Below are 25555 nucleotides of genomic sequence, written 5' to 3'. Positions count from 1 at the left end.
CACTCAAAGATTAGTCTTTGTGGAACAGTCGGGGGGATTGTTTTCCTTTGAAGGCATTTTAGACATGCAGAATTTCTGAAGAAAAACTGGAAAAGAAAAATTACAGAAGCATTATGTATTTTCTTGAGACCAGTTGAAGGCTGCCCCCCCCCCCCCCTCGGGTTGGGAACGAAGATAAAATCCGTCACTCCAAAGAGACCTTTAAAAACAGTCAAAGTTGAAGCAGAGACATCTGACTTTTGGTCTGTAGTAGCCATGTGTCAAACTCCAGAAACACTGGTTCCTACATTTCCCATAATGCAACTCAGTGGCAGGTAAATCTTTCAAAGGCTGTATTGAAGGGTTGACGTCCCGAGTTCAAAACTTGGCTGGTCTACAGACACATTTACAGAAACACTCATTTATGATCGTTTATTAGGTACACCGAGCTAAAAGAGTAATAGACAGTGCTGAGATACATTCTACCTTCATCACAGTTGCGTTCTTGTTTTCACTGATTTGGAGGATGTAGTTTGTCGTGCTGCTGAACTGAATTACATTAAGAGTTATTTCTGTTATTTTGTCCACCCCACTTAGATCACTGGAGGCAGGATAAATAAGTTCAACTGCAGCACAAACTACATCCTCCAAGAATAACATGCATTTTAGCTAGGAGTACCTAATAACCAACCCAAATGATCAGATGCAGAAACAAACCACACAACTTCCAAACTTGGTTTATAAAAAAGGAAACAAAAGTAATCTAGTGTGTAGCTGCATGCTTTGTGGATGGACGTTGGCGTAGCTTGGCGGATGTTTGCCGGTTCTTGTCCACAAGTAAAAATGAGACACGGGCAAGATTCCATGTTCTTTATTTGCTAAGGGCGCAATGCTTTTTTTGTTATATTTCTGTGCACAAAAAACCTCACAAAGTGAAAGTCCACATCGCGACTGTAGCTCCAGAATTCAACGTCACACCATGGCCAAAACAAAAGTCGGCAAAAAACAGGGCGCAGAACTCTGTACAGTCAATATCTCCTTTAAAAATAACACAAGGACAAAAATGTTCCTCTTAAATCAAATTCTATTTTTTTTTTGTGAAATACAACAAAATAAATTCTATAAAATAAGAGCAAAATATTTAAATATAATACGATGGGCAGAATATTTTCATTTGCAGGAGTATTTGGTATGTTTTAGACAAAAAAAAAAAAAAGAATAAATTCAAAAAAATACATGCATTCAAGTTACCAATTAAATACAGTATTTACTGATGTTTACCTTTTACTCCTACAGATTACAAATTAGCTCAAGTTGCAACATGACTAACCAGCCGCTATTCTTACGGTACAACCTTGCTGTGGGACCTGTTCTCCGTGGAGCCACAGGGCGAGGGTCTCACTGAACCCGACCAGCTCCACGGCAGAAAGGCAGCCGATGGGCAACGAGTCTGTCTACGACTAGGCTCTATTGAAGAGACGGAAGCAAACCACACAGTCTATGAGACACCGGGTGACCCCGGTGCAGCGCTTCTGTTGCATATGTTTCATTTTTCAGAATTCCTAACGATGAAAGCTAAGCTGTCTATCCCACCAAAAAACGGACTGCCAAATGTTGAAGTTGGAGGATTATAATGTGCAATTGAAAAGCCACTTATTCATACATTGGTTCAAAATATCGCCCTCATTGTAGATAGGGTAGATGAGTAGAAAAAAAAAACCCAAACAAAAGAACCTCAGGGTAACAGCACCCTCTGGAGATGTGGATTAAGAACAGCTTTAGGTTGTTATGATCACAAGTCTTCCCTTGGGCTACACTATTCTGGTGAGAAGCCATGCTAAATGTTACAGCATATTAACTAGAGCTTCAAAAAGGATTGAATTACCAGAACAAAACAAAACTAAAGAAAAGAAAGAGAAAGGCAATGAGTTTCAGAACAATGTTGCATCACTGCTTTTTCACATCAACCAAAAACACCGTAAAAGTCCACCCAACCATTCCATCACACTAAAACCAACCACAGCTCGTGAGTTGATTTGGCATGGGTCATAAGGTTGCCAAGGAGCTTAAGAATAATAATATAATTATGATAATAACAATGCGTCCTTCTACAGTTGAATGACCAGTAACCGTCCGATGGTAGAACAAACTTTACTGCTGAGCATGGGTGATAAAACAAAGAGGAGTCGTTGTCTTCTTACAGTTTTTTTGGGGCATTTTTCTTATTTATAATATCCACTTTTGTTTTTTTTTCATAATATCTGCGACATCTCCCAACAGCAAACCACACAGAGTTATGCTACTGGGGGATCTGAACAGTCAGAAACATTAACATACTATGTACACCTTTTCGTCGTGTAGACAAGCGCGTCAGCATCGTCAGCTCCGGGTGAATTTGTTTTTTTCTTTATTAGAACTCTTGTCCACTCCCCTCGACTCTGCAGCCGCCAGCAGGCCCCATGTCGCACGGTCAGGCCGCCCCAGGCCAGGGGAGAGCGCCGCCCGGAGGTGGCCTGGAGAGGGGATTGGAGCCCTGGCTCTGCCCTGCCCTGGGGCCGGAGAGAGAGAGAGAGAGAGAGATAGAGAGAGAGAGCGAGAGAGAAAGAGCGAGAGAGAGAGAGAGGGGCCCGACAAGGAGCTCTGTTGACCGAAGGATGAGAGGAAGGAGAGCAGGACGATTGAGGCTCGAGGCACAGCAGAGGGGGAGAGAGGGGGGACGTTACTCCTTAGGCGGGGCAGGCGCTGGGGTAGTGGATGAGGTGGTGGGCACGGGGACCGGTGCCGGAGCCAAGGCCGGAGCCGGGGCTGGGGCCGGGGCCGGGGCTGGGGCCGGAGCCGGAGCCGGAGCCGGAGCCGCGGTCAGGGTCGGGGTCGGGGCGACCTCCTCGGTGCTCTCCCAGTTCTCTTGTGCTCGCGGGCCTGGGCCGGGAGTGGGACCAGGGCCTGGTGTGGGGGTGGTCTGGGCGGGGCCCGGAGTCGGGGCAGAGGCAGGACCGGGACGCTGAGGGTTGTTCATGTGCTGAGCAGCGGGCCCGGTGTACGGCTGCCCATGGGGGTGGTTGTTCTGTTCGGGGGGGAGGAAGTGGATTAAAATCAGTTCAACAGTTTAACTAAATACATTCAAATGTAACTAATGTAATGCATCTAATGTGATGAATAAACTAATAATATTAACAAATATCATCCGTGTATCAAAAGTTAAATAAAAATCATCAAATAATCTTTTCTGCCATCGTCGCTGGAGAGACTGGCTACGATTTAAAGTCACCTTCCACGTTTCTACTTCCATCACATTTCATACGTCACCGCCTGTCATGAGGACGTGAACGGGTGAACGGGTGAACGGGTGACACGCTACCTGCTGAAACTGAGCGGTTCCAGGAGAGTGCGGGTACAGAGACGTGTCCTCGGGTGGGGAGGAGTCTTGATCATCAGGTGCTTCCTGTTCATCTGGCTCCTGAGCAGACACGAGAAAGACGTTATCGCAAATTAACTCAACGACAGTTAAACAGACTTCTATAGAAAGTATGCACAGCAGGAAACGCTAGTTTTATCTGAACACAACAGTGGGCGCGATGCTAAGCTCCTGGGTTTTCAGTGTGAAGTAGAGCGGGGTTGTGTGGGAAAGCCACATTTTCAACTGCGCTAGACTAGCCAGTGAATGAGGTTTAGCTGGGATTCGATAGTGTGTGTGCGTGGACTCTCCACCTGAGAGCATCCTGCTGCTAGTTCTTTAGAGAAACAGGAGGCGAACATGCACCTTTCTACTGTGGAGGCTGTTTACAGTGCAACACTGGTAGATTCTTACTGTCATGAAATCCCAGCCTCATCATTTAACAATTGTTAATCATGTATCTATGTGTCATGGTATTGTGTTTAACATGTGCACATATAAATATATGAATATATATATATTACAACATGGAAATACAACAGATCCTGTCAGGCTATCAACACGTGCAGAATGTAAGAGCTTGTGTACTAATAGATAACATCCCAATCTAGCACATTTTTACTGCCTTTGACATTTTTAACAATATTTTATAAATCTGATTTAATAAAAAATAAAAGATTGACAACCTTGTGTTTAGAGGTTTTGTCAAATTGTGTCCTAGTTAGTTCTCCCAACTCACTAACAAGTAACTACCAAAATGGGGGGAAAAGCTTAAAGCACAGAAGAGCCGTGACCTCACAGCTTAAATATCGTTTATAATATTTAGTACTGATCACTGAAGTATAGATGAGGCTAAGAGCTTTCTATCAGATGCAGGTGGCTGGCGGCATCAGTTTGAGTTGAGGAGGAAGCAAATATTGAGGCTAGATTGAGCCGGAGGACCGACTATGTCAGTGATGTGGCTTTGGCGAATCACTGGGTCTGAGCAACAGGACCAGCAGGAGCACAAAGTCCTCTTTTACGGGTGGACGTCATTTATCTTTGGTCACAATCTGTGTTGCTCGCACATCGTGTACGTGAACATCATTTGAGAAGTTAACAGAAGAACAATAATACACGTCTCGGGTATATACTGTGAATAAAACTGTTGACGACTCAAAGTGTAAGTACTTTTCAATCTGGCAGTTTGTATATAGTCTTACTCGAATCTCCTGTGTTTATGTAACACTTGGATCACATAAATGCATATCAAAAGGCTACAAAAAGAAAATGGAGCAAAGTCGACAAAATGGGAAACTCTACGAGGACTCAACATGACACAATGCTTCTAGCCTCTGCCTCTGACGACTGGTGAAGCTACAGGAAACTAAACAACGTGTTCACTGTGTCGGTGATCTAAACATTGGCTGTTCATCGTTTCTCTGCTGATTCTTTAATAAAACAAGTAAAAAAAAGAAAGATTTGTTTTCATTTCCTTCCTTTTATGTTGTGGTGCCTGGAAATACTGACCTTCCCTGGGCTTCCCTGAGTACACTTGAGCTGTGTATGGAATATTACAGGAGAAGTGTGTCATTGGACTGGATTTGTCAACATAAAAATACAAGTAACTTATTTTACGTGAGAACAGAAACAATGATATTTGTATGCATTGTGAACGGCAGCCATGAATCAAGACAAAACATATTCAGCATAGCAAACGTAGTCATAGCTGTAGCTTAGGGCCGACATTTAACATTTAATGGCTTGTTGGAAACAATTAATGGGTCCAATGAATAGAATACATGTCAGAAAATTATTATCTACAAAACAATCATTTATTCTATCAAACGTCAGAAAAATCAACAAGACCAAGAAACCCGAATCAATTTATAAAGACATGCTAGAAATGAATCATTCAAACTGTTCATAAATGTTCAACCCAGTACTTAATTAACCCCTTCAGTGTTATTACGTGTATCCACTCAGTTAAAAGCTGATCATGTTGTAAAAGCTCATCTGGCTCAGTCTCTACTGTACACCATTGTTTACACGTTGCCATAAAGGTACGTTTTACTGTGGTGTTTTTCCATTATTCATATATTCATATAGTCTTAATCGTCAAAGTCCGACAGCGATTTTGAACAGCTGTTCTGAACTACAGATGTTTTCCACTGTATACCTACATCCAGTATCCCACAGCTTCATACTCTACTGGTCCCTCAGCACAGTCCCTAAGACTGGAGGATAATGTCAATGTGCAGTGTAATGCGTGTGTGTGTGTGACGGGGACAATGTCAATGCCGTTTACCTCCTCGGGACAAAGTTCACAGGCCTTGGCGAGTGTCATACGTGCGCTGTGCGAACGCTCCAGGAAATAGCCGTTGGAGGTCTCGTTGCTCTGGACTGGAGGGGACCAGTTGTTGTAGGTGTACTGGGGGTTCCCCGTGTACGGCCTCCTCTCCAGCTCGTCCCCTAACCACTCCACCGCCCACGTCCACTTCCGTTTCAGGTCACCGTTGCTCTGTGTGCACAAGAAGGAAACGGGGATTAGAGCTGTTGAATGCAGGAGTTTTATTAACAGGAAATTTGACAGAAAAAAAAAGGAGCAAAGAGGAGCATTGGCTCTTATTCAGTCCCTCTTGGACATATGTTTGCTAGTGTTACGGAGAGATTGAAACCAGTGGCAAAGCAAGAACTGTGTAGTGAGTATTGAAATACCAGGACAATTTTTCGATATTGACCGATAGCCGGCCCTCGTTAATCGATCATGAATTGTTAACCAGCAGGATGAGTTCCTTGCATGCGGGGACTGTGCTGGTGGTGCCTAACAAGCCGCCAGCTGCAACAACAACTGATGCACAAAATGTCAAATTTATCACCAGCTGCAGCGTATGCGCAAAACAAGCTACCGAGTCCCCAGTTCACCCGTCAGAGTTAGAAGTTAGTGTTGCACACGTTGTCATGGGTCACATGGGTCACTTTCCCTTAAGTCTCCACCGCATCAACTAGTTTAAGCTGCGAAGCTGCCAGCTGTGTGTCTGCTGGGATACTCTGCACAGGAATACCGCCGGTGTATGTTAGCGATTGTCCAGTCAAGATAGTGTGCGTGTGTGAGCATGAAGTTAGCATTAACGTTGTAGCTGTGAACGTAGCGGTGCAGCTTGTGTCCAACAATGTTCCTTTAAGTGACAAGCCGAGAGATAGAGCTAGAGCTCCATCTGTCACTAAGTGTACCTGGAGGATCTGGTAAGCCACGGAGCAGTTGCTAAAGAGGGCCACCATGCACTTGATGCACTGGTAGGCCCGTTTCTGGTAGTGGTTCTTGGAGCGCTGGATGGTGTCAAAGAGCCCATCTCTGTCATCAGGAATGCCCTTCAGCACATTGTGGATCCTACTCGAGCAAACGGGGAAAGGAGACGTATAAACTCTGATCACACCTAACAAAACAACAACAATGCAGCACTCGCACTTTAAACACCGTGCACTCGGTCTGACCTGTGCGTCTGCCAGGAGTCCTCGATGAGCAGGATCTGTAGCAGCAAGTCCAGGTAAGGCCTCAGCTCATAGGTGTAGGAGTACGCCACCTGCACACACACAACACGCAAAATGTGAAGTGACCGCAGACACATGCGAGTGAGCCACCTGCAGAATTAGAGTCGGTGGAGACATTTACCTGCCAGAGCAGCTCACTGAGCACGGTGGAGGAGAACTGAGGGTTCTCCCAGCAGCTGAAGCGGAGCAGCTTCACCGTCTCCTCGGAGTTGCTGCAGTCCTCGATGATCTTCTTCACGTAGCTGGTCCTCACGAACAAGATCTCCGCCACCAGCTGCTGCACCGGCATCACCGGGGCCGTCAAGATGGTGTCACCATACGGGTTGGGGAGAGGAGGGTTACCTGGAGAGGGTAAAAGAGGGAGGAACTAGGAGTAAGTCATCTGAAATGCACGTGGTTATTAAAAGGCAAAAAATAGGTGTTTCTATCTATTAAAGCCCTCAGCTCCAAGCTCTGCCTACACAGCGCTGAGGTTCAGAGAGCCTGGTTTGTCAGTCACTAGATCCTGAGCAAGGATGAAAATCCTCATTGGGCTCCAACTCTGCTTCCTGATTTATTACTGGCTCATATCAGCAGAGTTCATATCACATGTGTGGATGAAGAGTAAAAACAACTCACCATTGATGGAGGACTGCATGCGTGAGGAGACGTCACAGCAGCGGACCAGCTGGGAGACCACAGTGTAGAGCTTGCCCAGCTCAGCGTACTGATACTTAATGGGAGGGCCGGGACCCTCGTCCAGAGCCACCAACATGAAAGTAGCGGGGACGTTCAGCTTCAACAGCTGGGTCTTTTCTGCCAGTCCTGCAAATAGGGGGTGGGGGGGGGGAAGCAGCATTTTAAGTCCCAGGACAAATTATTAATTACATTTTTACATAAACCTTGCTTGTACAATTCTCTCAGCGACAGCTGTACATGTCAGGAGTGCGATTGCCGTGTGCTTCTTACCCAGATTGGCATACATGACAAAGAGGTTGAAGTACTGCTGCAGGTGGCGGCCGTGTTCAGATACCTCTCTTCTGAGCAGGTTGAGTACGGCTCTCAACAGGTGGTCACTTAGACTGAGGTTATCACCGCCCTGATAGACAAACACGGGAGAGGCAGCAGGGTAAAGTACAGGACGAGCAACCTCTCAGTGACAAAATATCTCCCAGAGAGTCCCAATAAAATGTTCCCCCCCCCCATTCTCCAAAGAGCTCGGAAGTCGGGCACCAACCTGAGTGGAGGGTCCGGGCGAGGCGGTGGGGGAGGGGCACGGGCCGTCTTGCAGCGAGAAGTGAGCGATGAAGACTATGAGCTTGGCAAACGCGCCGCGGACCTCGGCGCTCGGGCACTCGAGCAGGTACTCCGAGAACCGGTTGGGGTAAGCAAACAGGACTTTGTGTGCAAACCAATAGCGTACATTCTTACTGTGTCTCAGCAGGATGCAGAGGGCGTCATACCTGGAGGGGAGAACCAAGAGAATATGATTAAGAGAGGACGACGAAACGGAAAACCCCAAAAACACAAGAGGCGGACGGAGCTTACCAGTCGCTGGCGGGACCCCGTACTACTTTCTTGGTGTGGAAACCTGTGCTGAAGAGGAACCTAGCAGCCAGCTGAGCACTTATCATAGCAATCTCCTCTGCCTCTGGCAGAAGATGGTCTTGTCCTGATTAAAAAAGAAAAGAAAAGGACAGCAACGATAAACTCAACACAGTGACAATCTTCCTGGTAATTTGCTTATAAAGTACTTTAACATGAGCTGGCAATCTATGACGCTTAACCAAGAGAGCAACGTAAAAGCTTCATTTAACTCGCAAATTACTGAATAAGAGTAAATATTGTGAGTAGTGATTTGACATGAATAGTGATGACTCAGTGGATATGTACAGTATACTCCACAGCATACATGAACGTCCATTGCAGTTTGCAAGGAGGTCAGTGACACGTCTCCTGTGTTGTGGCTCTGTCCTCCAGCACACTGGGTTTGAAATAAAATTATAACTACGAGGTTATAGAGCAGACTTTCTGCTTTAAGGGTGTTTTATTGTTAATCAAGTCTAATTTGTCTCCCCAATTTGATGCCTATAAATAAAATGGCACGGATGAAAACATCCTTAAAATAGGCAGCTTAACCTCCGTCACAGTTTCAATCAAAATCCAATGTGCTGCCGTACACGAATACTGTGCTACATATACATCATATCATGAATAGTGACGTAAAAGACACGTCTCATCCTTGTTCAATCCAGTAAAAACTAAGTTAAAGCTCAGAGGATGCTCCAAAAAATGTCAAGTGATCTCTGAGTAAGGCCAGAAAATAATATGTCAAATCAAACATTCATTGTCTAAAAATCTAGCTTACAACAATAATTTTTATTTTTTTTTTAATCTTTGCTGCTGCTGAAAATCTAAAACGTATCTCAAATGGATAGAAATTAGCAAACAAAGCATAGCGATGACTGCCCTAAAACATGTATTTTCCTGTGAAACTTTACGGGGCTCTGGACCATTAATAATGCATTCACAGAGGCAGTGCATTTCTGGGAAGCCCGTGCTAAATGCTACTGACCACCAATTACTTCCACTGGGATGCTGTGCATTTACGTCACTTCAAATATATATATATATTTGTTCAGACACGCAGGCCAGAGATTAGCGATAAAATCATAACGGCAGCTGCTACGTCTTTAGGAGGGAAGCGTTTGAAATCAAACAGTGGCGCTACGATGTGGACTTCATTACTGTGCTGAGGATCAAAGTAGCCCTCTGGGGGTGTTGGATGTGCAGAGTCATGACTGGAGGAGTGACGATACATTGAGCAGTGACGACAAATCACACGACGCACATGCAGGGGCCGAACCGTTTGTGGCATCAACGGCTTTCTTATCGGGTAAACTGTCCCTGAGGTACGTATGCATGTTGTAGACATGTATACTACTTACTTGTGTGGTTAATGATCTGTTATTAGCTCATTTTAGCCTCCTTAATATTGTTTCTTGTGCATATTTTCTATCATTTTGCCTACAAGTTTATTCAGAAGTTTTCAACTTCAATGGGAACTTACCTGGTTAAATAGAATAAGTAAAAATAGCTACACAGCGTGGGAACATCAGATTGTGTTCATAACCATCATTTACCAGGATGATATTTGTTGTACTAGCCAGCTTTTGTGTACGTTTTTGTTGTAGTTTATGTTTCAAAAGTGCTTCTCCAGGTTTGAGTTGAGGTTAACTGGCTGCCATGATTCATTTAGTTGTAATACTTTAACATACAATAACACATGATCCACAGAATGAATGAACTCATGAATTAGCAGCACACACTCAGGGAAGAGGCATACCTGGAGGAGGGTTTAAATAGACACTGTTACAGGTCAGAAGTTTCTTAATGAATTGGAAATATTCCAGGCTGTATTGCATTCGGTTGTGCATGAACTGGACGTTCTGCTTGCGGACGCTGCACTCGATGACACCAGGCATCTTGACCTGATGTGGCTTGGTGGAGGAGATGGTCAACTCCGAGATGTATTTGACAAGCTCGCTGTCCTTGTCCAGTGAGTCCATGCGCTCATAGAAGAGGATGTAGGCATTCCACCAGCGCTTCTGCCTCCGGTACGACATCCTCTTCATCATGTGATCGAACACCTCGCCCATGTACTCCCCTCCGAAGCACTGGTTCTTCATCTCCTCCTCGTCGTCCATCTTGCACTCGGTCACGTCGCCGTCGTCAAACTTGTACCAGCGGTTCTTCTCGCCGTCGCCCCCGTTCCTCTGGATTATGTAGGAATAGTAATGTCCGCCACTGGCCTGGCCTGAGTGGACCAGTACTCCAACCAGGCGGTACTTGGAGCTGCCGGGGGGCGTGGGCTCGGAGGGCTCGTTCTGTTGGATCACCTGGTTCTCCGGGTTGACGTCGTCGCCCTCCAGCTTCGCCACACCAGCTACCGTGTACGGCTCCATGTCCAGCTCCCTGGGGAACTCAAAGTAGTCATTGAACTTGATGGCGCACTCCCTCTCCCAGTCGTAGTCGAAGCGCTTCAGCTGGATGGCCAGTACAGGCGGCAGCTTCTTTATCAGCAGGCGCTTCACGGTGTCCACCTGAAGAGGAGAGCGGACACAACAGGTTACCTCTCTGGCCCTTTAAGTAAATCTCTAATTAACGGAAACAGAAGCTTTGAACCGAGGGACAGCCATTAAAGCCTCTTCTATTTCTCCATAGTACTTTATTATCACATTCTAATATAGGCAGGCGACCGGGTGGGTGCTTCATTCTCACCTTCTTATTACACTTCTCACAGTGGTAGGCGTTAGCTCCCTCAAGAAGATCTCCTTTAACGTACTGCTCCATGGAGTCCAACAGGTTCTGGTGGTTTCTGATGTCCACATTAAGTGTTGTGAACGACTCCTCGCACTCGTACCTGGCAACGCAAAACATTATTAGGAGCATAACAAGAACCAAAGTTTATATTTGGGAAATTGTTTCTGGTGACTGAGCGCAGGGAGGACTGCACTCACCTGTGGGGGCATCCCTGACAGATCTTCTGGTCGGCGAAGGACCCCCCCAGCACCTTGCTCAGCATGGCGGGGTGGCCCAGGGCTTTCAGAGCTTCGTCCAGACTGTCCACCAAAGAGTTGAAAAACTCCAGAGCGTCATGCTGCTCCCGCAAGTTCACTGGCTCACCCCATAACCTAAAAACAGACGGTACAGAGATGAGACGATTAGACATCAGCAACGGCCAAAGAGGAGAAATGCTAAATTACTGAGTCTTTGAAATACCTGAATTGTTTCCAGAATCCCCTGGGGACATAGTACTGAAGTCTGGACGCCGCCAGGTGTCCAAAAATGACCTGCAGGTGACGAAGTACCCCGATGTTGTACTCTTTCCTGTCCTCTGACTTACTGGAGGGCTTATCGTCAAACTGATGGTGGTAGCTGAACACCTCATCACGAGGATCCACGTTACTCTGTGGAGACCAAACGTGCAGGTGACAAATGACTTGCAAGTCTCCAGCATCCAAAGTTGTTCATTACGTTTTGCGACCGTGTGTCATTGTGTTCATGGGGAAACGAGACTAAAAACTAATGGCCAAATGATGATCAGATATGTACCTCATTCTCCTGCTTCTCGTCCCCTGACATTTCGTCGTCCACATCGGTGCCTGTGCCCTCAATGGCCAGGATGCCGTTGCGGATCGGAGGGATCATGTACAGCTGCTGAATGACGGAGTTCATATAACAGGTGGCTCCGGCGTTCTTCAAACCCACGAAGCCTTTGTTGGGCCGCGGCCCCACCGGAGGAAGGTACTCCCATTCTGTCAGTGTCTCGCAACCTGAAAGTGGAGGGAAGGGACAACACCCTCATGCATGATGTAGTTTACAAACCATCAAGGGAAGCTGCCGCACCGCTGTTTACATACCTAAGTAGTACATGTCGGTCAGGGTGTCGACTATTTGCTTGAGGTTGCGGACACACCCGACAGCCAGCGCTACCAGGAGCTCGAAGCCAGCGTTGATGGAAGCGGGGGTGCTGCACACTGGGATGGCCTGCTCTGTGGGGAACTCCCCACTCTTCATGTACTGCAGGTACACATTAGACGCTGGGAAGATGAAGTCGTCGATCAGCTCCTGATCAAGAAGAGAGGGAGAAACATTCTCTGAGTAATGTTACGAGAAACGATTATAAAAGGACAATGTTGACATTTTCAGGTGTGGTCTGTTTTTTTCACCTTAATGAGGTTAGCTCCTCCCTTCTCGCAGCCAATGTAATATTTCTTCTCTGGCGTCTGGAAGGCTAGAAGCTCTTTGGTAACCCCAAGGTGTCCCTCCAGGATTGTCTCCTCCACGCCGGTCTCCCCTGTCTTCTTAACCTCGTCCTAGTGAATGAAACATGTTTGTGTCCCATCAACTCTGACCCACACTGAACTAGGTTAATTTATAGGCAGCATGATACAACAAATCGGATGAAACTTGCGATTAGCAGGCTGTTTTACCCTTATCCGTTTCAGCCAGTCAATCTCGTTGTTGAGCAGCACCTCGGCGTTTGGCAGGTTGATGTTGCTGTTATAGGCATAGTTCAGAAGGTGCCTGAGTAAAGTGAAGTAGTCTCCAGCGTGTTTGGCTCGCTCCTTGGCCGTACTCTGGACACGGACAACTTGAAATTAGGATCTTGTGAGCAGTTAACTGCTCCGACACTGTGGTGATTCGTTATAAAATGATGGTCTTTAAGAAAAACAAGGCAATAGCCACTCACCCCCAGCACGGTGAAGAGGAGGGTGATAAAGAAGAGGAGGGGTCGGTGGCCCATACAGCACCTAGTTGCCATCAGGAAAAACTGCTCCTGGGCCATTTGACGCACAGATCTGTGAAACACAAATGACGACATCACCGTCACGATATCCTGTCAGAACTACGAATGGCAGGAGTTGAGGACGTCTCCGCTATAAAAGTCAGTAGATTTAGGCTTCGGGAAACGCGCCCTGGTGTACTTACTTGCTGTGGCAGTGCAGCAGCAAGTCGATGATGAAGGTCTGCCAAGCCTTCTCCTTGCTGAGTGTGTCCAGAGCCGTGGGCATGAGGGCAAAACACAGTGTCATCACCTCCAGGGCCTCGCAGCACACCTGCTCATCTTCCCCATCTGGCTCCTTAGCTGCATTCGTCTAACGAGAAAAAAGGAACAATGAAATCCATAATGCGAAAACACACAGCGTTGCAATTTCTACATTGTAAATCCCTTAAAAGTCCACAAAGCCCATCAAGAGCTCTTTGTCTCTTGATTGTACCGTGAGTGTTTACCGTCCTGCCTCTGACGTTCTACAACAGTCTGCATCTATTACGGAACTCTGCGCTGCACAACTGCCCCTCTACTGTGCTCCTACTTCCTATCCAGCTTATTGTACTAGGATTTTAAAGGAATTGAGCTACATTCAACAAAAATGTTAAACTCTCACAAAGAGTAACATTCAAAGGGAACTTACCTTCTCGTATATCTTGCTAATTTCTTCATTTGAGCTGAAGACGAGCTGCACTGTGCCACAGCCTGATGCCCACACTATCTTCTGTACCGCTCGGATCACGCAGATGTCTGGGATGTACTTCGATGCCTGGAAGAAATTCTATTGAAAAAAGTAGCCCCATAAGATCGTCATCTATTGGTCCAAACATGGTGCCTATGAAACCTACTCACAATAATGAGTTAGCTCACTGTATTCTATACAAACCTCCAACCATTTGCTTACATTTTCTGTGACCTCATCAGAGATCTGCTGGGCTAGGCGGATGGCTACGTTGCGCAGCATGCATTCTGATGCCGGGTTCGGGATGTTTTGCAGGGCACTCTGGAGGACCAGGGCCTGGTCGTGAGTGGCCTGATTGATCTGTAGACAGTGCAGGAAAGGTGATGATGGTGTGGAGAAACATGAAAACATGTTAGAGATGCCAGTCAAGTCCTAAAGGGCCAGTCATTACAGGTATGGGTCTGTGGGAATTGTGTGTGTGGTCTAACCGGGGACACAGGAATATTTCCCTCGGCGTTGGGCTGGCAGGCCTCGGCCACAGCCTTCACATGGCCGAAGCCTACAGCGGTGAGGAGGAGCTTGGCGATCTTCAGCGCGTTGAGGTAAGCACCGCGGCGTGTCTCCATGTCCGCCGATGGGAGGAAGTTGTTCCTGGTGAGCATGCTCAACACCAGGGGCAGCCCACCACTCTTCAAGAAGTTGTACTGGAAGTCGCTGGCGTCCTCGCCCAGAGTGGAACTGGCTGGCATCAGCAAAGCATAAACAACCTGGGACATGGGGAAGACCAGTGTGAACCTTTCTATAGATCAACAGACATGGGACCGAAACCACGGGGCCCGTCTCACGCAGCAGAATCAGTGGCAGATCCTGGTTTCTTTGTAAAAACAGGAACTCTCTAACGTGGCACATTGTACACACTTTGTATTCACTGCAGTTATCTAGCTAATTTAGTAGTCTTGCTCTGCAAGACAGGGGCCATGTCATACTTTACTATGTCCTAATGGAGTTCTAGTACTGCTGTTAAAACACCAATCAACCCACAATGGTTTAATGCTACTTCACAGGCCAGTCAAGAGAATGTAAAAAAACATTGTTACCAGGGCACAAATGTATCAGAGCATTAGCACACTGGGACCCACCTCAATGAGGTAGAGCACTTGTGAGGGTGAGGGGCCGAAGAAGCGCGAGTCCAGCGAGGGACTGAGGCTGTTCTCGCCGAGCTTGGCGTGGTCCAGACACACGGCTCGCAGATTCTCTACGGTAGTGTTATCTGAAAGGGGAACAGCACAAACGTGAATGAATACGAGTGTTGCCCGTGTGCGTTGTTTATGTTTACATCACGTAAACTGGCTGGACAGTATGGAGAGCACAGGTGCGTGTATACCTGGGGGCATGAGTTTCATGAGAACTCGAGCTCCATCTCTGAGCAGTGGCATGTTGAGGTTGCAGCCCAGGTCAGCCACCTGCCACAGGAAGGAGATGTAGCGCAGATGCAGCGACATAATCTGTGAAGCGGGGCAGAGGGACAACTTCACAATGTGATTTTGACTTCACACATAAAAGTGATGTCCAATATAAATGTTCCTAACTGACTATAAGAAAATGATAAATAAGCAGTCTGATTAAAAGGTTCTGTCGGGCTAGTGCTGCTTGCTACTTTGATTGATAAAGAGTGGGCTGGATTTAAAAAAAAGGTACAATACTTTTAAATGAGGTTTCTCAAATGTTGCAGACCCCAGCATTAATACAGTATCTGTGCTGTCAACTCACCACACCAGGAAGACAGCTCTCCACCTCAGGGTTGGGGCCATCGCTGTAGTGGTTGCCGTGGTTACCAGGGGAACCAGTGGACGAGTCAGATGAGCTGTCCGGGCTTGAAGGCATGTTGGCACTCACCTGGGTCAGCTTGGCCGTGATCAGCTATATACAACAACAACAAAATCGCAGAGAGTTAATTCTGATCTAAAAACAAACCATTTAACCAGGACACTGTGGTTAGGAGCACTCATTTTAAAACAGAGAGTGCAAAGCACAAAGGAGGCAACACAGCACCTTTCCAAAAGAACAACAGTCCAACATTCTCACCGTTTTGTCCTTCAAATTGAGCTGCCCAATCAGCTTCCTGTCGTCGGCTGGATCAACGACCTCTCCACCAATGAAGAGCTCGATCTTGGTGTGTGCAGCATTGGCTTTGATCCTGTTGAGGATGCCACGCCGCACCGAACCGATTGTGTCATTGGTGTGTGACCAGATGTCCAAGTCGTCCACCTGACGCCCCTGGTTGGGGAAACGGACGATCAATGTGATATGCTTCCCTCGGAAGGCTCTGCAAGAGAAAACAGAAGACAGGTTGCCCTGAGGTTTCAGTGACGGAGTAAAGACATGCCACCGTGGTTAATCACACAGGGAGGAACACAGAGGTCCTCAGCTATGTTGGGCAACAATGTACAAATTTCAAGAAAATTTTAATATGAGACCTGTATAAAATATTACTTCAGTCTCTGGGTGGGCATTTAGTTCATTGTTGTGGCTGTACCTTGACATAGGCAGTATAGTCCTCTCCTCGTGGTAGTCACTGTCACACTCATTGATGTACTCTTTGAGTACGGTGAGCACTCGCACCATGCGGATAGCCTCCTGACGGGCACAGTTGATGCTGTCTTTGTCTCCATCCAACACACACAGCGTGTCATAGGACGCCTTCAGACGGTCAAAACATGACTGGATGAAATCTTCATGAATTTCAACCTAAAAGGGGAAGGAAACAGGTACAACGATGAAGAGACACAATTCATCCCCAAATGATGTTAAATGGTTATATTTGTTGACAAATAACTCTGGACAGGAAGGAGACAAGAAAAAAACAAAAACAGACAAAGCAGATTAAACTTCTGCTCTGACTGACACAGAACGACCAGTCTACCTGATTGACTTGCAGCTTTGGTCCGAGGTTGGTGTAGATCTCTTTCAGCAGGTCTATGGCTCTGCTGGCGATGTCATCGCTTCCTTGAATTACCACCTGGGGGAGAGAGGAGAGTATAGGATGAAGTCATACGCAAGAGCTGAGAGCTTGACTTTCATGCAGACACGTCTGTGGCGCTACGAAGCACTTTAGCAAAGAGGAGCCTCGTGATTGCCCACTCAGAACACGAGAGGGGGAAGGCGCAAGGGATCACAAAATATGAATTATTATTATTAATAGTTCTGATTGTAACTTTTAGATATGCCCCGATCACATTTCTGTTTGCAGCTGACACAAATTGGCGATGGTTTATGAGCCATATCTGGCGATACAGATGGTTTATTTTGTTATAGCAGCTGGTATACAGGGCTCCAGGCTGATATTTTTAACCAACGTCCCGGAATTCTTTTTATTATAATAATTTCAACCAATCTGAAATGAGTGTAAAAGTATTTTTTTACTTTGTCGTAGTCATCTATAGTGGTTATTTGCATAAAAAACATTTTGAAATTTTTATAAATCTGTTGTTGCTCATGTTGGGATGTAATTCCCTCTCTAATATCTCTATAGTGCTGTGAAAAAATATCTTTCAAACAACTGTTTTTATTTTAGTTTCTTGCCAAAAAGCTACATTTTAGGATATTTGCAGGATAACCATCGCTTTACCCGGCTTTATCTTCAATAAGGTGCAGGAAGTATCAAAAAGCTCAAACTGGTAGAATAGATATCCGCACACTTAAATCTATGCAGAGCTTTTAGCTTTGGGTCACAAGGACCTTCCTCAGAGCAAACATCTACAAGATTACATCTGAACACATAACTTTATGATACACCGTCACCCAACTTATTTTTACTGAATCGAGCATTGACTGTAGCATACTGGAACTCAATGGAACCTCCTTACGTTAGCCGTTAGCTTCAGTGCTGCTAACGTTACTGGCTCTTCTCCAGCCGATTTCACTACAACACTACGCTCTGTTACATGACAAGGCACGGCGCAATGCACTACAGGACTGCTGTTTAATCTCTTGCAAGAGAACATCAAACAGACAAAACCGAACAGAAATGGCCCTGGAGGAAGAGAGGATCTCAAAAACACGTGCACGGTGCCGGTCATACCTTGTGTCCACTATCAACTCCTCTTTCTGTCTACGCAATTCCTACCACAAGGCTACCATGACAAGTGTACAGGAGTGACGCACTGTAGAGCATCGTTAGCTCACATGTGCACCATTATATCAGAGCTTAAGTTATGTCAGAGCAGAGAGTGCAAGTGGAATGTGAGCCTAGGTACATTTACTCTTTTTGGCAGATGCTTTTGGCCAAAAGCAACATAACAATGAGGTACAATCCAATCCACAATAGATCAGGGAACCCAGTTGCACCTGACTAAGTGACACATACCTTGTGGATGCATGAAGCGACGTAGCAATTACACATGTTTTGAGAGAGAGAGAGTATATTAGGTGGAATATGTTTCTCAGAAGGTAAGTCTTGAAGCATTTTCTTACAACATAAAGTAAGATTTAAGTGGTGCTCAAGGTGACTAAATTAAGATCTCTCTTTCAGTTTTTTATGTTTTCAAATAGTTTCTTAAAGCTAATAAAAGTATATAGCATAAAAAGAAAAGAAGACTGGCAAATGCTTTTAACGGCACTTTCAAATGTCTGCCTCCCTCCCCAATAAACACTGTGCGCGCGCGTGTGTGTGTGTGTGCCCATTGCATGGTACTCCTCACCCTCCAGAGGTAGTCCAAGCCTATTAGTTCCAGGTCATCCATCATGTAGGCCCGGCGCTTCGCCACCAGCTTGCCCTCCCTGCAGTTGACCGCCTTGAAGAACCTCTCGAAGCATTTCATGCCATTCTCCGTCAGCAGGGACGGGTCCAACTGCAGAACGTTGTTCTCAAAGAAGTCCTTATTGATGTCTGGGTCCAGGTCTGGTTCATCACCCATCAGTTTGGAGTACCTATTGGGTGGTATTTGAATAAGCATTCAAAACACATTTTCTACTTTTTCATAAATGTAAGGAATTCATTTAAGCCGAAGATGAGAAGAAATCAAATCCAACTGTACCATTTGAAGCAGGCCTCGCGGTCGCAGAGAAACACTGCATTTTCAGCCAGACACTTCCAGATCTGCTTGGCCTGAGGGGCACACAGCCAAAGTTGACCGTCTTTTAGCAGGAACCTGGAAAGTAAAACCAACAGGAAAATCAATAGCAGACGCTGGTGGCCAGAAGGTTAAAAAAATATGCTCGTGAAGGTCATTTAGTTCCTCCCAGACGTGAATCATAATAGCTGGTGGGGTGAAGTCACCGGGTACCACTTGCTCCTCCCTAATTACCCACTGTTGTCCTTGAACGAGCCACTTCAATTGAGTGGCTCAGTAGCTAGAAGACACGACTGCGGATGTAATGTGTAGCTGCTAGGCTTTTCTTTTACAAAATGGACTATGACAGTAATTGAATGGATCTAGTAACAATGCAGCTGAACCGAGCCAACACATTATGAGAGATGTGATCCTGATTTAACACAAAGTCCAGCTGTGTTTAAGGCACAATATGATCGATAACCAAGGTTTTCACATCAAAATGTCTTCCATTCCTAGTTGTCGTCTCAGCTTTTACTAAAACGTGAGATGTGATGTTGTACCTCAGGAAGTTGAGTCGTTCCTGTACTTCCTGCACATGGCTGTAGCGGCTTCCTGGTCTGACCGTCTGCGGGTCAAACTCAGCCTGTTCTTCTGTAAGAGCACACATACGAACGGTCAGACTGCAGACAGTGCACACCCCGGACCCAACTGCTGTACCCACTGAACCGGGGCGCTATTTGTGGCCCCCCAACAGCGTACCTTTGGAGAACTGCCTCATGGTCTCCATGTAGGCCGAGAGGTTCTCGGCCACCAGGGTGACCAGAGCGTGGTTATGCTGCAGCTGGTTGATCAGGTCATGGCGGTAAAACACATGAGGACTTCTCTGAGTTTGACTAAGGAGAGAACAGCAGGAGGAGGGGAGGTTGTCAGGGGGACAGAAAACAGAAATACGCTGAGGAAGCAAGGAAGACTAAAAAACAAAGAGAATGAAGCTGACATACACAATTTCTGATTAAAAATAAAAAAACAAAAAAAAACATAGCATGACTGATTTCTCATTTGTTTTTTTATCAGGGACATTAAGAAAGCAGCATTTGGTGTATTTGTATTTATATGTATATGTGTGTGTCATAGAATAACCAGCAGAAGAAGTCATATCAATGAAGGTCATTTCCTGCCTTGTTTTCCACATAAAAAGAAATTTTTGGGCTTGAAAACTAAATTCAAAAACCAGATGAGCTTCAAATCTATGATCTGATATACATTAAAAACAGTGTTAATTACCAATGCCAAATAAAAACAAAAATACATTTTAAAAAGTTGGCCACGATTTATAAAAATTCTGCAGTTAGATTAACACTCCAGTTTATCAGCAGCAGCTAGATTATGCAGAATAGAGCCACTACTTTCTAAAACACATTCTAGAGCTACTACAGATTATTAGTATCAGCTTGAGTGGGTTCAAGGCATGAAATACCCCTGATATGTTGCTGTGAGTGATTTGTGCTGAAAGGAGCTGGCATCAGGAAGAATGGGGCTCCATCTCAAAGGACCTTTCATTTAGTTGTGCAACGGTCTAGATTAAAGGACTATTCTGTGCATGCACTATGGCTTGTGTTCAGTACTGACAAACACAGAAACGCCCATAAAGTGCCTCTGGAGAAATGATGCACATCAGATAGACTTATCCCAAAGATGTCTGCGTTTTAGAAACGAAGGTAACCACGCCTCATACAAATGAATGGACTCGGCTAACATTCAGAAACTTGACTTTGATTTGATCGAACCTGAAGTTGCATTAAATATGAACAAACCATTCCATCTCAAGCTATATTTTATTATGTTGAATAAACAGAATTAACATAGTAATATAAGTAATTATTATTTAACACTCAATATTAATAGGGGGCTATTGTATTTGATATATTTCATTATATATGACGGTGATTCTGGTATTAATCATAGTGCGTTCATTCTAGTAACGGAGTTACAGGGAACACAGCTTGTATGACTTTTTATTCCTCATCAGAATATGGTCTGCTTGTACTTTGATTTAAACTGAGTTGCAGAAACAGGAAGTTTCTCAATGACTGAGGCGGTGTACTGTAATTTGGAAGTTAGATTGATCTTTGGAAATGGATTCTTTATCATCAAGTTTGACTAATTATTCACACAAATGAAATTATTTTCAAGTTTCCAGGCAATATTTAGTTAATTATTATTTAATATATATTTATTTTGTTTTCATTATTTGTGTATATTAATTAAATTATTATTGACAGGCTGACCTATTGAATGAATGTGAAATACGTTCACAGGCAGGTCGCTTTCATTTTTTGTCCGTTGGTAAATGGGCTTACCGTAATGCTTAGTATATACACGCACCTCAAATCTAGTTTATTTGTCATGTATTAAGTAGAGGCTGGCATCATACCGTTTCTGATCTCAACAGGTACAAACTTGTGACCACAGCTTTTGGTCCTATTGATCAACGCTCTATGTTTGTCTTTAGGCCTCATTATCAATTTCTTGAACCTAAGGTCAAGTGCAACAGAGAATGTGATGGATGAGCATCTGGGTTGCTAAGGCTCCCCTTCCCAATAAAATAAATCTACAGCTCATTGCTTTGCTATCAGAATACCAGTATCTTGTCTGTTGTTCGACTGAACTACACATGTGCAGGACTTTGAACAGGAGATAAGATGAGGTATCAGTCATTTGAGATGAAACCCAAGAAAGAATTGCTTAAGCGGATTCATGACAGAGATTTACATTTTATATAGTAAATATATCATAAACATGTTCAAAGAGAAAGTCAGACTTGACGTGAAACAGAAATAGGTAGAACCCTGGAATTAGCACTCAACTTACCCCACTAAGTTCGTTTGTATGTTAATTGGCATTTTCTTTCTGAAAAACAACAGGCATGTATACTACATGTTTTCTACATGGACTAGAAAAAAGCACTACTTCAAATCAAATAATTTGCGATTAATGCTAAACAATATGACTTCATATCAATCTTACAATTCTTTCACAAATGTAGCATGGTAATGTTAAGTTAATGCTGATGTTTGTAAAATCTCTTTTTTTTTACAGTTCCCTAGCAACTTACAAGTCCTGGTAACATAATTCACTGACAGAACAAGTTTTGAATTATGCTAAAGCTACGCTTCTTAATAGCATGTATAGCAAAAAGGCATTTTTCCACTGTACACGTTTTGACTCGTCACAGAGGGAGAACAGCACAGCTGCATCTGTTTCGGGGTCCTGGTATTCTACCAATAACACGGCTAATATTCATAGCACAAACTGTGCTTGTCCCTACTACAATGAGTCAAAATGTCCACAGTGAAAAAAAGCCTATGATTTGAAAAAATATTCATGTAAACACAAACTAACTTTTAATATCTACAAGCTAGCTACGAGACTAGACAGGTAACGAGCTAGTCGGCTAAAGACAAATGGCATTTTGACTGGATGGATGTGACTGATTAGGCACGGGCTTAGGAGTAGTTTAAGTTGGACCTGAGTCTGTAGACTTTCTCCTGCACTATCGTTTTAGCTTTGTGCTAGTATAACAAAGCAAATGAAGGAAGTGTACCTTTCAGCTCCTTTCAGTGTACTAAAAAGAAAAGTGTGCATCCCTTGCCCCAGATCACCCCATTACTAAACTATGAAGAAGAGAAGTAGCCAAATATCTGTAATGCTTGTTTAAGGCGCCACACACAGTGGGACATGTTTTAAGAACAAACAAACAGTCAAAACCAGCAAGTTGGGTGCAAAATTTGGTTGGGTGAAAGATATTTAATAGAAGAAAAAAAAGCAGTAAATTTAGTGTCTAACGCTCAGCCACTGGTCAGCACTGATAGTAAATGTGTGCGAGGACAATTGTGACGTTATTGTGCAATGATGTGACACTACACTGCAGGTCCAGGTACTCTCTTGGGCACTAAGAGAAAGAGTCGACATGCCTCGGGTCTTGTGCAAATGTGATTAAAATGCCAGCTGGTCAAAATTAAGTGGATGTGAAAATCGTTGCTCTCCTATTGGGTGTTCATGCATTAGGTGCAAAATACAGATGAATAATTCAGAATAAAGCACTCTAAGACTACATTAAATAAACACTTCAAACCTGCCGACATTAAAACAGTCCTGAACACGGTGCTGTGATATAAAGATGACTTACCTAAGGTTTTGAGGGGCTTCTCCAAAGAGGCTACAGATTTCTCTGATTTGCTTCAGGGCAGGGATCACCCATTTGTCATTGGTTCGTAGCTCCTCTATGAAGCGATCTATCCACTGAATCTTCTGCGTGTCTCTGTCCTGTGAGTGAAAATTAAACATCGTCAGGATTTTTGACTTACACCAAGTCCTCCATCTGGTATTTGGCGTGCCGTGTAACTTCAAACAAATTCACCAACATGCACCTGTGAGCAACTGTAATCTAATATTTTGATGTGAGCACTAAGCGCCTGGTCCATGATGTCTACAGGAACATCATCGCTGTGCGCCAGGTTCCACAGCAGGTTGAGGACCTTGTGGGCCATCACCCCGTCCTTATCGTCCTCGGCCAAGCGCCGGATGAGTTCCAGCAGTTTCTCACGCTGCTTCTTGCTGGCGTTGGTCCAGCTTGCCTGCACGAGAGGAACAACCAGGTCCAGAGGTTAAGGCGGCACGCACGGCAGTATGTTGTTGTGATGCAGCAACGTAATTGAGCCAGAACCGAATGAAAAGATGCAGCGTGTTGTGTTACTAATCCAACTCTTACTCACCTTGAAACAGTCAAAAAGGTGATCGAGCTGCTCAGGTGAGAAGTCCCATGCCAGCTTGGCCAGGAGGTCGTGGACGTTCTTCACAATGGCCTCATGCTTACCGGCCTGCAGATACAACAAGCCGACCGCTGGGTTAACAACATACTTCTAAGCAGCGTCAGGGATATGCTGCAGCTGTGATGCAGACAACTGTCAATTTGACAATGTTTGTGTTGAAAAATAAGCCATGACCGGTACCATGGTTCTTTTGAAAACACATGTAACAAATGTACATCTGAACTCTGTTACATTGCGTTACTCTAGGTATGAAGAGGTCAAACTCCCATCAACACTTTAACGTATAGACAACTTTACTGTGAGACGCTGCCACACCAAAGTGGAGATTGCTGCGACTCCAGGTGCAACCAGAGCCAAGTCTACTGCGTAGGAAAAACGTGACTGTAGGAAAAACGTGACCGGACAACCACCTGGATCTTCAACAGGTGCTGTCGTGCAAATCCAAGACATACAATATTAACTAACTTAATAGCTCCACGCTCTTTTCATTTAACATCCTAAAAAAGAAAGTACAGCAGCATACAGTTCGCTTGCACAAAACAGAACCACGCACTCAAGTTGTGTTAAGTGAGGGCTGCAGTAACGTTTGATACTGCCATTGATTTACTGCTGACTCATCATTCACTACTCTTAACCTGCAAGTGATAACGCAGCCGAGTGCTTCGCCCCTACTCTGATGCTGGAGGCAGTTATTCTGTACCTGTTTATTTAGAGTCAACCTCGCGTTTACACGCGTATTATCAAAAAATAGACTCGAAGGCTGAATAAACACTTCAAGTCGCAGTTAGACCGAGGTGAGACGCACACCTGCACAAACATCTGCATCGATTACAATGAGACGTTCAAGTGAAAAACACATTGGATACCGCAGCATGTCTAGACGGTGGTCGCTGCAGCCACAACTGGCGGAGACCTTTCTAGTTACTGAATCTTTTGGTAAGAGAATAAAGATTAATACTTAAAGAATATCGGTCGTTGCAGTGTACCTGTGCCGCCCAGATGTTGTCCAGATCCTGCATTGTAAGAGCTTTTTCTTTGATAACGAAGCGAAGGATCTTTTCCAGTTTCTCTACGTACTGCGGCTGGTGCAAACTGTCCCTCAGCACAATGGACAGGATGTGGTTCTGCTGGATCCACTCCTGACACACACAAGAGAGGAGAGGTGCGTGTTAGGTGGAGAAATCATTTGATGCGCAGCACAAAAAGTCAGGGGCTGAGCATACCGCCATGCGCTCTGCAGTCAGCCACTCCTCCTCCTCAGGGTTATGCCGATGAGTGTAGTAGGACACACTGGAGATCACCTTGTTCACTTCATTTAGTGCATTCATTTTGCCGTTAAAAGAAGAAATTTGCAATAACCTGCGAATGAAAATAGAGAATTAATTTAATCAATATCAAATCATTAAATGTGTTTAAGGATGATTGCACTAAAATGTTAGCAAAACGCCAATAATGACATGATCTTTTGGTACTTGCCTAAGAATCATTTTTAATCTAAAAATCTCTAAATTCTTCACGGTCTCCTCCTGCCCTGGTACACGAGAAGCCAGATTCTTCAGAGACTTGATTATCATGGACAGTGCGTCGTTTTTGGCTTCATTCTTGGCCTCTTTCTTCAGCTCCTCGTCCGTGAGGTTCTCTAGAAACTGGGGAACCATCTCGATGACTGGAAGGAAGTACTTCTTTACCGTGTGCAATGTGAGGAACTCGTAACACTGGCCGAAAGGCCTGTAAACGTAGGGAGCACAAAAAAACAGGGTCAGCGTT

At 44.9% G+C, this 25555-nt stretch overlaps 1 protein-coding gene across 2 annotated transcripts in view; it reads right to left on the bottom strand.

The window, feature by feature from the left end:
* Positions 1-835: 835 nt before the first annotated feature.
* usp9 (ubiquitin specific peptidase 9) overlaps positions 836-25555 on the bottom strand; it is a 36588-nt gene continuing 11868 nt past the window's right edge. The window contains exons 8-48 of one of the 2 annotated variants that reach the window (XM_079170719.1): positions 25265-25516; positions 25012-25147; positions 24775-24927; positions 23732-23836; positions 23387-23593; positions 23146-23282; positions 21828-21866; positions 19716-19849; positions 19517-19607; positions 18939-19052; positions 18603-18831; positions 16826-16921; positions 16439-16650; positions 15988-16228; positions 15673-15822; positions 15287-15407; positions 15042-15172; positions 14391-14669; positions 14125-14262; positions 13864-14001; positions 13379-13545; positions 13140-13248; positions 12880-13026; positions 12616-12762; positions 12307-12514; positions 11999-12219; positions 11666-11853; positions 11404-11577; positions 11165-11306; positions 10230-10986; positions 8432-8555; positions 8121-8346; positions 7853-7982; positions 7523-7708; positions 7026-7246; positions 6848-6936; positions 6587-6743; positions 5661-5873; positions 4883-4912; positions 3338-3436; positions 836-3043 (exon numbers count right to left, since the gene is read on the bottom strand). In XM_079170719.1, the coding sequence (XP_079026845.1) occupies positions 2699-3043; positions 3338-3436; positions 4883-4912; positions 5661-5873; positions 6587-6743; positions 6848-6936; positions 7026-7246; positions 7523-7708; positions 7853-7982; positions 8121-8346; positions 8432-8555; positions 10230-10986; positions 11165-11306; positions 11404-11577; positions 11666-11853; positions 11999-12219; positions 12307-12514; positions 12616-12762; positions 12880-13026; positions 13140-13248; positions 13379-13545; positions 13864-14001; positions 14125-14262; positions 14391-14669; positions 15042-15172; positions 15287-15407; positions 15673-15822; positions 15988-16228; positions 16439-16650; positions 16826-16921; positions 18603-18831; positions 18939-19052; positions 19517-19607; positions 19716-19849; positions 21828-21866; positions 23146-23282; positions 23387-23593; positions 23732-23836; positions 24775-24927; positions 25012-25147; positions 25265-25516 (7183 nt within the window). In that variant the 3' untranslated portion in view covers positions 836-2698. The remainder of the gene's footprint in view (positions 3044-3337; positions 3437-4882; positions 4913-5660; positions 5874-6586; positions 6744-6847; positions 6937-7025; positions 7247-7522; positions 7709-7852; positions 7983-8120; positions 8347-8431; positions 8556-10229; positions 10987-11164; positions 11307-11403; positions 11578-11665; positions 11854-11998; positions 12220-12306; positions 12515-12615; positions 12763-12879; positions 13027-13139; positions 13249-13378; positions 13546-13863; positions 14002-14124; positions 14263-14390; positions 14670-15041; positions 15173-15286; positions 15408-15672; positions 15823-15987; positions 16229-16438; positions 16651-16825; positions 16922-18602; positions 18832-18938; positions 19053-19516; positions 19608-19715; positions 19850-21827; positions 21867-23145; positions 23283-23386; positions 23594-23731; positions 23837-24774; positions 24928-25011; positions 25148-25264; positions 25517-25555) is intronic. The other variant, XM_079170720.1, reaches the window with a different exon arrangement.

The sequence above is a fragment of the Pholis gunnellus genome, assembly GCF_910591455.1.
Source record: "Pholis gunnellus genome assembly, chromosome: 12".
Lineage (NCBI taxonomy): Eukaryota > Metazoa > Chordata > Actinopteri > Perciformes > Pholidae > Pholis > Pholis gunnellus.
Note: the sequence above shows the minus strand (reverse complement) of the source record. Positions and strands in the feature narration are given on the sequence as shown.